Source organism: Cibotium barometz, chromosome 32, assembly GCF_041138505.1.
Source record: "Cibotium barometz isolate CiBa-2024 chromosome 32, ASM4113850v1, whole genome shotgun sequence".
NCBI lineage: Eukaryota > Viridiplantae > Streptophyta > Polypodiopsida > Cyatheales > Cibotiaceae > Cibotium > Cibotium barometz.
In genome coordinates this window covers 28209044-28224865 of record NC_141077.1, presented here as the reverse complement: position 1 = coordinate 28224865, position 15822 = coordinate 28209044, and the positions used below count along the sequence as shown (strand labels likewise).

Below are 15822 nucleotides of genomic sequence, written 5' to 3'. Positions count from 1 at the left end.
TATAGCCCGGAAGAGAATAGAATCACCCCAATATGTAAGGTGATTTCAACCACTGAGGAGCATCATGATGCCATGTAAGACCTGTGGTACTAGAGGAGAAGAAGATGCCATGGTCCCATTCCCACATAAATATCACACGCTTCGCCTGCGCAGAACGAGAGGGCCCCTGAATGCGAGCCCAAGTAGCCATAAGAGTGTGGATGATATCACCCCATATAGTACTAATGCACTGAGACCCAAAAATTTGGACACCCTCAATAGCCTCCGTGCATCTAGCTCTCGAGATCTGCCATGCTGTAATACTAGCAATAATCTCCCAACTGGTGTCAATCCTCTATCTAGGGGGTGTATAATCAGAGTGAGGAACATCCTGTAATAAACCATGCTGGGCAATACCTGTACGAATAAAAAAAACAAAATCTGTACCACTGCCCTCATAAAAAAGTTGCGGACCGAACTGGGAGAGCCAAGCAACTGGCCCCCAAGTCACATGCATGGCTCGGCCACTCAATTTGCCCATAAGTTGGGCTAAAGGACCCCAAATCTACTGTGCAATGCTGCATCTCCATAGACAATGTTGTACGGACTCAGAATCTGCCGCACATCTAGGACAGGAAGGTGCTACACCGAAAACTGATCTCCACTGATTGGTGGGGAGACTACCATGTAAGAATAACCAAAAGAAATGAGAGATCTGGCTCCTTCTGTATGAGTGCCAAAGTCTATGCCAATATCTGCGCTGTATCACTGGAGAAATATCATAGCTCTCCCAATGAGGCCTGAGAGTAGGGATCCTATGCATCTGTCGAGTGAGGAGAAGCCTGGCATTCCGAACAGTGAAACTGAAAAAAGGAAGGCTTTTCAAAGGATCGAAGGCATCAATCCACTCCCACTCTCCTGGATCCCACTGAAGATATTTGATAGGACTGCCACCATATAGCCACAAACACCAAGAGCCATGAGTCACTATCTGAGGAGAAGGGTCAATGAACCAGTGCTTCCCCGAGCGACCAAAAATCCTCACTGGACTAAGCCTAGTATTTGGTTTCATCTCCTCCATACTATATCTCCTCAATCTGCCACCAAGCATGATAGAATAAATGAGAAAATTTGTATCCTCCTGGCCTGGCAGAGCAATGACCTGCAAAGGTATGCCTATCCTCGAAAAAACTCCCAGCCAACTCGGATGATAGTCTCCGTGAAAGGTCCCAAAAAGCCACTCATGCGGAATAGTTGCATCAATTTGATCAATATGAATGCGAGAGCCCCTAAGATGCTGAGTGGATGTAACTCTTCGATCCTCCAGAAGACTCTTCAAGGTCTTCCAAGCAAGAACTGTGTATGCGCATCTCTCCCATCCTGACCATTGCATATAACGAGATGCACCAAGTGGCCGACCAGAAGTCTAAACTTTATGTACTATTCCTGCTAAGAGTACCTAAGCTCTGATACCATATAAGAATATGGCACAGCGGAAAGATTTCTCATGCTTCTCCATGCTCTGACAATGGCAGCAATAAGAGGGGAAGATCGTGCCCTAATATCAGCCTCTGTGAACAAAAAACGTGTGTTGGGCATCCAGTCTCTCCCGACCCTGGGTGTACATCTGGCAATCTGAGACAAGAAAAAATCCTTCTAAGGCTCAGTGCCTGGTAGGAAACCTCTGACCACAAGTTTTCAAAGCAACGCCCTGCATTGAACATCCGGATCGATAATATTCAAGCCCCCCTCCCCTCTCTTTTAACTGTGAGCCAAGCTACGCTGGCATGAGTGTCTGAGGTGCCATCCAAGCCCGACCAGAGAAAATTGCGCATAATCTCCGCAATTGGCTATTGCACGCACGAGAGAAGCACCAACAAGAGGCAATAAACCAAGCTGAGGCAAGCAAAACCTGATTAGCCACCAAAGCTCTAGAGGCTAAATCTAATCTCCTGGAGCTCCAATGGAGGAGCTTCTTCCGGATACTCATAAGTACCGCAGCAAACTGCTGTGCAGGAGAAATATCAATCCCAACTTGGCATCCCAAATATCTAGCAGTGCATCCTCTGCTGATCCAAGTAAAACCAAGCTCTGCACCCCAATCAACTCTCGGTGAATCACTAACCCAAAAACCAACAGATTTGTGCCAATTAATGAGCGCCCCTGCTGAAACAGCCTCTAGTGCTACCCGGAAGGAACATAAGCATATATGTGAAGCCTCCAAAAACAGGGCTTTGTCATTAGCTAACTCAGAGTCAACCAACTCATGACTACAAAGAGGCAACCTCAATCTTGAAATACCAGCAGTGGAGCGGAGAAAGATGCTCATGGTCTCTGCAACTATGATATATAATAAAGGGGCTAATGGGCAACCCTGTCGTACTGAGCGAGAACTCTGAAACCGCTCTCCTCTATCACCGCAAGCAAGAACTCTAATGTGGGCATCACGATACATGCATGAAACTCCCTTTATCCATCTCTGAGAGAAGCCCATATGACTAAGAGTACCCTCAAGGAAGTCCCAATCCACTGTATCATAGGCCTTCTCAAAATCCAAGAGTAGAATGGCTAAGGGCTGATTGCTCACTTTAGCCCATTCGACGGCCTCCCAAAACGAGAAAATGTTATCAAAGATGCTCCTGCCGTGTAAGAATCCATTCTCGGTATCATGAATAACATCCTGCAAAATTGGCTGCAACCTGATGCTCACTGCCTTAGCAAGAATCTTATAGGCAGTCCCAAGTAAGGTGATAGGTCTCCACTGGCCAATCAATGTCTTATCCCCGCTCTTAGGAATAAGATAAATAAGCCCCTCAGTAAAAGAAGAAGGCATAGAACCTGTGTCCCACATCTCCTGCAAAGCCGATGTTATCTCAGCCCCAATCTCATCCCAAAAAGAAGTGAAAAAAACAAGGGAGAGGCCATCCTCCCCTGGTCACTTACCATGAGGCAAGGCATGAAGAGCATGACTGAACTCCTGCATAGAAAAAGGGGCATCCAGAGCGGCACACATCTCCTCGGTGATCAAATGTGGCAATGCATTCCAAACCTTCCTCTGTGTCCTATGTCTCAGATCAAAATGCGGCTCAGCACTAAGAAGCTGGCAATAGAAATCGGTGGCAATCTGTCTAACCAGAAGAGGATCTGAGTGAAGAGTGCCATGTAAATCCTGCAACTGCCTGACACTATCTCTAGCATGAGATGGGCCGTGAGAAGCAAAGAAATGTTTGTTACATCTGCCACCCATCTGTGTCCACCAAAAGGATTCCTGGCATGGAGACGGTACTCCGCACGCTGCTCAAGAGAGTGATGAAGTTCTGCTCTAACAGTACATAAAGAATCTGCAACCCATTGAGCATGAGGATGTTTCTCGTGCTCTTTCTGCAAGGCAGCCAATCTACATCTAATAGCCCTTTCTAAGTCCAAGGCCTCTTGTCTGCCCATGCCATCAAGGGGGCCTTTTGAGGTTCTATATGAAGCAACTCATAGCAGTTCTTGCATTTCATATTTTTCCTAAGTTGTTAAGCCTACCTAGGCTCATTGAAAATGAACATTTGTAAGCTGACCGAGAGGATATCCAAATGCATTAAGCAAAGCTGAACTTTTTCAATACTAGATGGTTTAAAAAGTGCATGTGGAGGTTTACCTCTATCTGCCATAGAATTGTGCTTCTTTCATACTCCATGACCTTTTTCTCACTAGAGGGAGCCGAAGAGAGTCGGAATGCCCGCTGCTTTTCAAGTGCTGCTGCAACAACAGCATATTTGGCATCACTGAAACAAAACCCCACCATAATTGAAATCAAAACATCATTAGCCTTTCTAAATAATCTACTTAGGGAAGATCATTTTCCCAAATCTTGGTGAGCGATTGGGCAGGAGAGTAAACCGGTACAGGATTCACCTGATGCCTTCAGCATTTGGAGGAATTCCAAACTTTTTGAGCTCCTCTCTTAAAATCTTGTCAAGGCGCTGCATGACATCAAAAGGCTTTGCGTGAAGGGATGGGATAATGTTAGCAATGACTTTTCTTGATTGCTATGATGCCTAGAGTTCTTAAAGCATCTCTTATCCTCTCTTTTTCTTATGCTAACAAATAAATGTGCCACAGGCAAGATGATGCCAAGCTTCAGCAATAGAGTGCTTTCAAGTTTAGTAATTTACTCTAGAAACTTCATTGCGCTTGCTCACAAATAGAGTCGGGGAATGCGGATATCTTGCCAGAGCATATGGCCTGGGGTTTGGAAGAAAGGAGTCAAGAGTTTGAGCATTTACAACAAAGTGTAGTTCTACAAGCGAACACCTTTCTTGGACAAAGAAAAATGAAACATCTTAGTAGTACTTTATACTTAGCCACATTTGTCTTATTCAAGATAAATACAGCTTCCTTACAAGTTTGGCACAGGTGCATAAGGGTGCAATATTAGCCACTTTTCTTTATCTGGAGGAATGTCTTCTTCTGCATCTGTTAAGGCATCAATTGTCACTGCAGTAGTCCTCCTTGAAATCTACAAGTTTGAAAAATGTGTGAAATATTGACCTTACTGGTAAAAATGTAACTTAATTGATGCACAAAGAACCACCGCAGAAAAGCCACTGAATTTGTAGTTTTGAAGTGTATATAGGTCTTCCAGTGTTAAAATTAAATAACTCACATTCTGCATACATGCCCTGGCCTCACCTCCTAACCTTTATCCTGAATCATCTGCCTTCCAAGTGTATCCAAGTGTCACTCACCCTGTGGGAATCTCTATGGTGTTACAACAACTATGCATAGGCCTAGCAAACCACCTGAGGCAAGCATCAGCCATATGGCTCTCCAGCCCTGATGCATGCAGCCTGCCAGCTACTCAAGTCCATCCTAAAACCAAATCATAGGGTTCTCTAATAACTGCTAAATGGAATGTAAATATACCCAATAGCTAGGAGTGAAAACAGCTTTAAAGAAGTCTACCCTCTATGATTTCACTGAAAAAGGCATAGTATGGCTTGTGGTAGATTTCCAATCTAGTGATACCTTGACATTTCCATTGTCATCTTGGGACAAGCACGAGAAACCCTGCCTTTTTTACTGTCTATATCGCTTCCCAGAGCAATGTGATGCAACCCCTGGCTTCACCACAAGCCCTAGGCCAGTACATTCCAGTAGTACATCATCTAATCGTTGTTCATTGCTCTTCTTCAGTATTTTCCATTGCTCTTATTCAATATTTTCCATTGATTAAGAAATGGGCATCAATTGGATGAAAGGTTATTCAGCTACTCGAAGTGCACTAGAGTGTTATATAGAAGTACCAATTACCCAAGAATATACTATTTTTATGACAACATCTCTTCAACTTGTAGACTTTTTGCAACATGAAGACACCAAAGAACAGGAATGGGTTTATGAGTATAATATTAAGTTTGGCATCTCATACAAAAATTCAATCCCATTATCTAAGCAGGACTTCATCCTATTCTCAAGCCTTAGCTGTTGAAACATACAGGATCCTCAAGGGTTTCCAAAGGTGGGACATCTTGTTTCTTCAGAACTTGAGATCTCAATGTGCTTAGTGCCATCTGGAAAAAATCAAAGGATTTCCAAGTGTTAACCTACCACGTTTAAAGGCTTCTATTAGGCACAACAGGTGGTACAAATGAATAAAAGATCCAACCTAGAATTATGTATATCTGATGAGGGAATTCAGACCCTTGAAGCATCTGGAACGTACTTCACAATAGCATATTGTTTTCGATTAAAGAGAGTGCTAACCTGTGAGTCTCCACGTCTGAGTCTCTTTGAGATTGCTAACCTCGAAGAAAAATCACAGCTCCTAAAGACATGTAAGAAGAATATCATTCTCTTACATAGACATTTGTTTGCTGATGCTTAGTAGTGCCTTCAGGTGTAGAGGATAAAAAGTTACTGTTTGTCTTCGAGGTCTTCTGCTTCATGTAGCCACTCCTACATAAAATAATCTGTGAGATAAAGCTTACAAGGGATTAGAAAGAAACTAGTGCTGAGTTAGTGAGCTTAACCTTGATTGCTTTGGGCCTCTTTTCCATGGACGTTTGTACATAGTCCTGCACTACAAAATAGAATTACTTGGAAAGACAAGTATTTAATAACCATTTCATTCTTCTTCATCACTATTTAGACAAGGGTCCGTGTCTTGAACCTTTTTCAGACTTCTTCTTAATTCTTCAATTTCTTGTTGTAGCTCTTCCACCTGTTAAAAAGGAGAACAATGGAGTTAAGTCAAGCGTGGCAACCAAACAAAGGTGGAAACTTGGAAGAATAAGGATTACAATTGAATTCATCTCACTTTACTTCATACACTGACATCACACAACTGCTCTGTGCACGTAAAATTTTCCACCGACTATTTCTTGCACTTCCTCATAGGTCAAAATAGATTTATTAGATTTGCTCCTCACCCACTCGCATTGCACCCTCACCTTATAATCTCCCACTTCAGATTCTCTCAAATTTGCCATGGGAATTCCAAGCTCCAGTATGTGCGTTCACATTGGTCAAATTCAATTTAAATGCACCAATGCCCTGCCCATTCAGCCAACACCAAATGTGAATCACCCCTCATCCATCTGAAGGATCTCTTGAATCAAAGGATCCTTCTGTCTGAAGGTCCATTGGGTATTCTTTCCACACTCACTTCAGCAGTAATCTTTTAACTGTGTTACCATCCACCCAAGCACCTTCTAACTCTCCTTTAATGGCTCGTTCGATACCATGCATGAAAACTGATGAAGAGATTCCAGGCAGCAACTGGATTCCAAGATGCCTCTTTAAGCACATACATTTTGCCCCCCACAGTCCATGGAGAGATTTCAGGCAGCAACTGGATTCCAAGATGCCTCTTTGAGCACATACACTTTACTACCCATTCATTTATGCACTTTGCCTGGCACACAGGATACATCAGCTGTTTACCAGACATAACTTGCACTAGGGTCCCACCTCATGCTCACTAGTTTGACACTGCATCTACAGGTCCCTTAGGCTACATACATACTGCCGGCACATCAGCATGTTCTTCAAGCATGCTTCCCACCTACTCTACAGAAGTCTGAGAAGTGGCATTGTCTTTCATTCCTTACCTTTCACTTCCTTCTCCTGACATGACTATTAATACTAGGTGCAATCTTTCACTCAAGGGTGTATAGACACGAGGAAATTGCATCGTGTTTGATTCGTTCTGCTCTCACCTTTCTGCACACTAATTACTTGGCATTATAAGCTTCATGATTGGCTTTACAGCAGTGCTTGTATACTCAAGAGAAGCCCATTTTACAGAATTATCAATTAGATAATCTTGGATTCTCTACCTTTTAATCTTCTTACTAGAGGTATCCTTTTTCAAGACGGAAGTTTTTTTTTGTGAAAGGGCTTGTTGCTCAGGTGGGGCTGGACGAGCTATGTGCTATCTGATAAACCGTTAAATCCCACAAGGGCAATCGGCACATTGTAGAGAGGAAAGCCATAAGCAACAGAGTGTTCAGCACAATGTAGCTTTGAAATTTTTAAATAATCACACTTCAAATTTATTCTATTTCACTCGTCTTAATGACAAGAACAATACAATACTCACTATAAAAACCCACCTGCTCATCATGCCGGTCCATTGACAAAATAAAGCGTCTTTTTTCAGATTTCAAGCCAGAGACCTGGAGGATTGGAGATTTTAGAACAATTCCAAGAACCTCTCTGCAACTATATCATCGAGTGTTTTCAAACCTAAATTTGAACCTCTTCAAAAGATCAAAATATGGTGATAATTACTTATGTCAGATTCTGTTAATCCATATTATGAAGTTAACAAATGAATATATAACTTTGAGTGCTAAATAAAATAAAGAACTACACACGAAGATTTATCAAGCATAATTCAAGTTTTTAAGTTCTTGACACTCACAAAGGATCTAATGATCAAGGCAAGGCTTGTGAACAAGAGGTTCAAGGAACCATTAGCCAGTGGAGACTTGATAGGTCATCATTTGAAACCGCGGCTGACCAAGCTAGACTGGAGAGTTAGGGAGGTTGTATATGTGGCAAGGACGACGCAGTGAGACTATAGAGGGTGTGGTCCCCCTCCCCCTCTCCCTCCGCTACCCCGCCCCACCCCCACCCCCAAGGAGACCATCTACTTCATTTGGATAGACATAAACCACACCCTCTGGGGCGCGTGGGAGCATCTGTAGGGTGATCCAAAGACAATGCAGCAGCATCGAGCAGCCTTACTTTGCACTTGCAGCCAGGGAAGTTTCTTCCCTTGCACTTGCAGCAAGGGAAGCTCTCTCCTGGGACACGATGGCTGTGCTGTCTGGCATTATAGGTCCTCAGTGTGATGGCACTTTCCCCCACCTTCACGGATGCAGCCTCCCTCTGAAGGTGGCCAGCCACTCTTCCCATCTTTGCACATTCTACCTGTTTGGAATGCCACAACACCATCCACGGAATGCCACAACACCACCTAGCAAAGCTTTTATTAAATACAGATATAAATTCCTCATAAAACGATGTAAACACATAGTTAATGCTTGTCATACACTTAAATAAATTCTTCTACTAGGAGGTACAAAACATAGATGGCGAAAGATACCTCAGAATATGCTGCATTGAGTTCTCTCAAAAGCTTTGCATTTTCCTGTGTAACACTTACAAGTTAAGTGTCATGGTGCAACTACCAGTGTCCACTCAAACTTCAAATTATCAGAAATGAACAGCGTCTTAGAGAGTGTGCTACCTGGCCTAGCTGCTTAATCTGATGTTCAAAATCTCCAAACTTTACCTCAAGCTCTCTCAATTTCTGCAGTGTTTTCGGAAAATGTTCGATAATGTACAATTCAAATATGCCCAGAAAATTTTTCATGATTATTTACCTTGATAATTTCATGATATGAGTAGGATGAACTGTTGTTAAATTTCTCATCTAATTCCACCTATTTACACTTTGCATACGGATCAGAACATATGCTGTGTCTCCCTTGTGTACTGCATTAACTATCAGTGTAAGTGCGTCTAAAACTCACTCTCCCCATTATTATTGAAATAGCTTCATTGTCTAGTGTAGTGGAAAATCCACTCTATCCTGTATTATTCATTCCCCATTGACCATAAAGAGACCCTGGTACTGGCCTGCATTAGGCAATACCAAGGTTAAACCCTATAAAAATCTTAGTTACGACCTTGTGTATTCGCTAACGGACGTGTAACCCAATGGGGAGGGCTTGTGACTCGGAGAGCGGAGATCCCAATTTCAAATCCCTGAGGACCCCATTGATATTGTGGCCACTTTGTGACCACGCGTTGTAATGCCTTCGGGCAAAAAGACCAAGCCGCCTCCGGGCAGGTACCAGACCTCGCAACTACAAAAGGATCTACTCATGGACAAAAAAATGAGCTTATAGACAAATACAACACTTGCTCAAACCTAGGACTGTAGAGGGGTCAATGTAGCCACCTAGGGTGCCAACACTGGACTGTTACGGTTGGACCATCCCATGGACTGCCACACTGCCACAGTGGATCACCCCAAACTGTCCCACTGGACCATCCCTGAGCATTCAGTGGACTACCCAGAACCGGAAGCGCACCACCAACGGGTACATGAGAGGTGCATGCAGGGGTATTGAAGGCACCGCACTGTCACTACGGCATACATGTCGATGAAATGACGACGGTAGCCGGTGTGTCTGACGAAAACCTGGGTGCCTTTGGGGCTGATCGGAGGAGGAAGGTCAAGGAGTGCAACTATTTTGTCAGGGTCGGGAGCCAAGCCGTCGGAAGAAATGATGTAACCTAGGAGGGTGCCCTGGACCACTAAGAAATGACATTTAAAGCGGTGAAGGCGGAGCCAGGAGGAGCGACATTTGGCAAAGACCAGAGCTAACTGAGAGAGATGTTCTGAAAAGGCCTCTAGCTTAGAGACAAGTTGCGTGCCTGTGTAATTAGAAAAATCATCAATGAAAGTACGGAGAAAACTGAGGAGGTACTCCCTGAAGTTATTGGTGTGACGAGCCGTTGGAGAGTGGCCAGAGTGTTACAGATCCCGAAGGGCATTTGGTTGTAGACGTACATACCCCATTGGGTGATGAAAGCAGTCTTGGCACGGTCATCGGGGTGGATGGCGACTTGGTTATATCCACTAAACCCATCCATAAAGCTAAAGAGGGCATGCCCTGCCACATCCTCTAAGACCCGATCCACAAATGGAAGGGGAAATCCATCCTTGATAGTGGCTTTGTTGAGAGACTGGAAGTCCACACAGACACGGATCTTGTTGGTCTTCGTCTTGGGCGAAATAACCATACTAGCGGAAAGCCATTCAGAGTGTTCTGCTGGGGAAATGATTTGAGTGTTCTCAATCTTTTCCAGCTCCACCTTGACAGCCACTACGTAGTTTGGGTTGAGCTTGTAGGCACGCCCACGAACGGGTCGAGTGCCCTCCTAGAGAGGAATGGTGTGGACAACAATGGTAGCTAGAACACCTTCCAAGTCTTCGTATGTCCATGCAAAGACATCCTTTTAGGAATGGAAGAAGGCAACAGCTTGGTCGAGGAGGGTAGGATTGTTCCACAGCCAAGAATCTAAGAGGATGGGACGGGGTTCCTCGGAAGTGCCGAGATTGAATTCCTGGACAGGGTCCTAGCAAGATGGAAGGTTGAGTGGTTCCCCTGTCTCAACTACTTTGGAAAGGAGGTCGGGGTTGTGGGCAGGTTGGTGGTAAATTGGGAAGGTGCCATAGTGGTCTTCCGTCCAAGACTCGGGAGACTCCCCCGCGGGAAAGTTGGTGTGTCCTCAGACACCTGTGGTGGGGCTTTTTGCTAAGTCTGTGGGATAGTGGTCGGACGTGTTGTTGGAGGCTTTTCTGTTATACTAGGGAGAGGTTTGGCCATCTCCTTTTTTTTTCCCCCCAGGGAAAAAGATCCTTCAATAAGTTAAAGAAAAAACAGTAGCCACAAAGGGCTAGATACAACCACGAAGGGCTAAATATAAACTCACCTCATTCAAGGGTAGGAACCAAATGATCACAAGGAAGAGACACTTCTCCTCCGGCTGGCAGCTCTGTGAGGAGAAGGCTATCTCATACAGGGGGAGGGGGAGGGAACAACCACACAGGTGGTCTATAATGCCAAATGGGGTCACCGCCTCTATCTATGAGGAAGGGGCCATCCAAAGTCTCAAGAAGGCTTCCCGCCGCTTCCACATGCGGTTAGAACCTCCTTGTAACTTCCCCCACTGACCACGGAGGGTGTGAATGACATCAAGCCATATGCTCCTGATGGTCTTAGCCGGCAAAGTGTGGGTACCCTCGATGGCCTTGCTACATCTAGCATGCCAAATGTGCCAGGCTGCTATGCTATTGCAAATCTCCCATCTCTGGCATGACCCTAGCCACCAGTCACCTGTAGGTGGGGTTGTGACTGGTACTGCTACTACAATACGATGGTGAGAGACCTGAACGGCTAGTCCTCCCCCATTCTCCACATAAGCCTTGATCACTCCAGCCTTTTTAGTGGCCCAAGGGATAGTGCCCCAAGTGATGATCCGGGGGGGGGATGCCCTATCCATAGCGAAGATGCGGAGAATGCGCTGGCAAATCTGTTGAGCCTTCGAGAAATCCCAAAGGCAATGCCGCTAAGACTCCTAAGGGTGGCCGCACCGCAGGCAAGCTACTGACTGACCTGTAACTTCCAGCCAAGTACCGACCACCAAACTCCTATCTGCCATCAGCCAAAGAAACAGAGTGATCTTCCTAGGCCGAAAGTTGTCCCAAAGGCTCTTCCAAAAATCTCGCTGTGATAGGCCCTGAGACTGCCAGTGTGTTGCTGCTGCTGCCGGTGTGCCATCTATCTCAGGCATCTGGATCCTGCGGCGGCCAAGTGGCGCTGTATATGCAAAGAAGGGAGCATCCAGAGTCTCCTCCCTATTTATGGGATCATGCCAAGTCCACTCTCTCGGGTCCCACCGAGCTACGTGAGAGGTCGACACTCCCAAATCCATAGCCGCCATAGTCTCTCCCTGGCCACCTTTGCTAATGCTGGATCTATGTGCCACTCCCGTGCCTGAAAACCTATCACCCTCCCCCTTTGCATGGTGCAACCTCTGAAATCCTCCAAGGGAAGCTCTGATCTCTCTAGTCTGCCATGGGATCCAATAGAAAAAGTGAGCATACAACTATCCTCATCTGCTCCCTGGACCGCCATGATGATATATAGTCTGCTTAACATGCCTAGCCACACCAAGGGGTTGGGTTCGAAATAGGACTCAGTCACTCCTGAGGAATAGCTAAGTCAATGTCGATGCTAAGCCTATCTCTACCCCAGATCCCTGTTAGGCCTCTCTCCTGCTGCTCCTGAGGTAACTGCCTGTGTGCAATCCAATTTCCAAGAGACCTGGCTAGTCCCATGCTCAAGGCGCCCCAAGATACATGCGGTCGGGCACCTAGCATGTGGCCACTGGGTAAATGGATCAGGAGGTTCTAGACGAAAGGCTACCGAAGCTACTCCTCTGAGGCAACTGGAACAATATGTTTGAGGGCTGGCCTGAGATGATCCCAAGCACGAAGTAAATTGGCTGCGAATCTGTCCTCAAAAGCTGGGTTAAAACCACTGGCTCACATCTCTGTGAAGATCCATCTAGTACTCTGCGGCCACGGATCCCGAAGGCTCGGAGTGCGGGCTGAAATCCGGGTCAAGAGGAAGTCCTTCCAAGGCTCACCACCAAGAAGGAGTCCTCTGACAATCAGCTTGCCCAATAGGGCATGGCTCTGGATAGCAGAATCGATGAGGCCAAGCCTCCCTCGCCCCCACTGCTAAGTGGCTGAATGATCACTCTCCATGCCACCTTCTAACCTCCCATCACTTCCGGCCCACAAGAAGTTCCGGCTCACCACCAAGAAGGAGTCCTCTGACAATCAGCTTGCCCAACAGGGCATGGCTCTGGATAGCAGAATCGATGAGGCCAAGCCTCCCTCGCCCCCCACTGCTAAGTGGCTGAATGATGACTCTCCATGCCACCTTCTGGCCTCCCATCACTTCCGGCCCACAAGAAGTTCCGGATCAAACGCTGTACCTGGCTAATACATGCCCGAGAAAAGGCCCAGCACGAAGTGATGTACCACATGGTGGCTAGCAGTACTTGGTTCGCCACCACCACTCTGCCTGCCAGGGAGAGCCTGACTGAGCTCCAATATAAAAGCTTCTTCCGAATACTAAGAAGAAGTGGAGCGAGCTGCTGCTCGGGAGAGATATAAATGCCACCCTAGCAACCGAGATAGCGGACTGGAGTGCCCCTCGGGATGCACTGGAAAGCCTCAACTGGTCGCTAAGTCGGGGCGGGTGTTGACCCCACCCAAGAACCACATGACTTGTGCCAGTTGATCTGCGATCTTGATGCGTGGCAGAAAATCTCGATTGCCTCCGCGAATCTCTGGAGATTCCCAGCATCTCCTACAAGAAAAGCTGTTGTGTCGTGTGCAAACTCTGAGTCCAGTAGCTTCTCCTTCGTGTGGAGGGGAAGGTGAAATCCTTGAAGCCCAGTCTCCTGGGCAGAGAGAAAACTACTCATCGCCTCGGCGATGAATAGGAAGAGGTATGGTGCCAAAGGATAGCCCTATCTAACCGAGCGGGAAAGGGGGAATTTGTCACCTCAGGCTCCCTGAATGAGAACCTGGCTGTGTGATGCTGAGTAAAGTCTTGAGACTCCACGAATCCACTCCATGGGGAATCCCATCCAGCTCATTGTGCCTGTCGCCTCCCAAAAGGTAAAGATGTTGTCTAGAATGCTCTGATCCTGAACAAAGCCAGTCTGAGTGTCGTGGATCAAGTCTGGGAGAAAAGGCTGAAGTCTCGCTGATGGCCTTGGCCAAGATCTTATAGGCTGTCCCTAGGAGAGTGATGGGTCTCCTATGCCGGATCTCCAATCTATCACCACCCTCCTTGGGAATCAATGTATCAAGCGCTCTGAGAGCCTCTCTGGCATGGCACCTGTGAGCATAATCTCATTGAAGGCAGCGCGAAGGCCACCTTCCATGAGGTCCCAATGGCGAAGAAAGAAAGAGACAGGAGGCCCGTGCCCCCTTGGGCATTTACCCTTTGGTAGTGCTGTCACCGCCTCCGCCAACTCCTGTGAAGTGAAAGGGGTCAATAAGAAAGATTGAAGGTAGGGGGGAACCACCTCTCTCGTGTGTCGTGAGACCCTCTCGCATGTGTCCATCACCTGGGGGGGGGGGATAATGGGGCACCAGTGAGAAGATAGCTCCATCCTGGCCACACAGCTTGCGACGAATACCATCTCTCCTCCTGTGGGGGCCAGCTATCTCAAAAAAAATCTCTTGTAACTCTGTCACCGGCATGAGTCCAGAATGAAGCCTTGGCATGGTATCTGTACTCCACCCTCCTCTCCTCAATGGACCGAATCTCCGTGCAAGCAGTAGCAAGCTGACTCTCTATCCATGGGTTGTCTGGGGAACTCTCTTTAGGATGCTGTAAGGAGGCTAGGCCCCTCCTCAGACTCCTCTCCTGCTCCCGAAATCCCTCCAATCTACTCTGGGCTGTCTCCTATAAGAAATCACTAATCTCCCCTAGGCCACCATCCAAAGTGCATGCTGCAGAGCCTAAGGAAAAGTCTAGTCCCATCCATATCTTCTCAATCCGATTGCAGATCTCGGGGTCCTGAATGAGGCTGTCTGGAATCCTAGAGCTCGCATGCCTGTCTTGCTTCCAGGGTCCTCTGGGAACAAAATTAAGTGGGGCATGATTTGAAAAAGTAGTGCTTGCCAAGATACCAACCATGCCCCCCGGCTACAAGCGATCATAACCCCACAACCGCAAGCCCACTCATCCACATAGAATCTATCAAGTCTGGGAAGATTGCGTCGGGTGCTCCTCCTATTAGAACTCGAGAAGTAGACTCCTGGGGTTGCATCCAAACGCTCGTAAATGCCAAGGGTCCTGCCCCCTAAGAGCCAGGATCAGCTCCTCCCAAGGAAAGTACTCTATCCATGCCTCCTCTAAGTCTATCCTCTGCTGCCTCTATCATGTTAAAGTCCCCACCCGTACACCAAAAGTTGGCCTGGGGAAGGGACTGGCGGACTGTACTCGAGAAGGTGGCTCTGCCTGCAACGGCGTTTGGTGCATCAACTGTACTCCCGAAGGTGGCTGTACTTATCTTGGTGCTCTACTGCTTAGGGCCCAGCTTCCCTCCCACCCGTTGAAGAGGATCTAAGCTGGCGGTCTCCTAGACTGATGGCGAGGACAAGCTCTAGCGAGATGTCCCATCTACTTGCATATGAGGCATTGGCTTGGGAGGCCAAAGTACTCCACTCTCTGCAGCATAGGGGCTCCCCGAAGGCAAGGAAGAGATATAGCGTGCGACATTGTGTCCGGAGGGGCTATGCAGATACGAAGGGATCGAATCCCGACCGCGTAAGCAAGAACCGAAGCAGTGGTGGAGGGGGATTCCATCACTCTCCCGATAGCACCACCTATCACCAAGAGGAGAGGAAGGTATTCCTTCCTTGGGCCTGGGAAGTAGACCGTCCCGGGAAAGCCTACAACGCCAGCCAGAGGGTCGGATGTTGGGTTGAAACCATGTTGCCACCTCGCAAAGAAGGCTTGGGCTATACACAATACGATGGGGCTCAACTGCATGACTCCGTTCGATGCCATTGGCGAGTTGAACTCAACTTGGTAGTAGCCACGCCCCAAAGGGTGAATATCGGTAATCTTTCTTGGTGTGCCAAGGAGGCTAGCCTATAACAAATCCCTGAGCTATCCACGCACAGGGCGGCTACCCACAATCTTGCATACGAAGCCTCTAAGGCTGTGACTGTCGAAG

General features: G+C 46.9%; 1 protein-coding gene across 7 annotated transcripts in view; it reads right to left on the bottom strand.

Moving 5' to 3' along the window:
- The window catches only part of LOC147620045 (uncharacterized), a 120479-nt gene that overhangs the window by 24894 nt on the left and 79763 nt on the right, over positions 1-15822 (bottom strand). For all 7 annotated transcript variants that reach the window (XM_086772185.1, XM_086772188.1, XM_086772187.1 and 4 more), the window contains 12 exons: positions 8726-8788; positions 8582-8626; positions 7584-7646; positions 6140-6190; positions 6000-6044; positions 5888-5925; positions 5734-5794; positions 5466-5540; positions 4371-4486; positions 4143-4212; positions 3883-3950; positions 3626-3752 (listed from right to left, as the gene is read on the bottom strand). In XM_086772185.1, coding sequence (XP_086628311.1) covers positions 3626-3752; positions 3883-3950; positions 4143-4212; positions 4371-4486; positions 5466-5540; positions 5734-5794; positions 5888-5925; positions 6000-6044; positions 6140-6190; positions 7584-7646; positions 8582-8626; positions 8726-8788 — 822 coding nt within the window. The remainder of the gene's footprint in view (positions 1-3625; positions 3753-3882; positions 3951-4142; positions 4213-4370; positions 4487-5465; positions 5541-5733; positions 5795-5887; positions 5926-5999; positions 6045-6139; positions 6191-7583; positions 7647-8581; positions 8627-8725; positions 8789-15822) is intronic.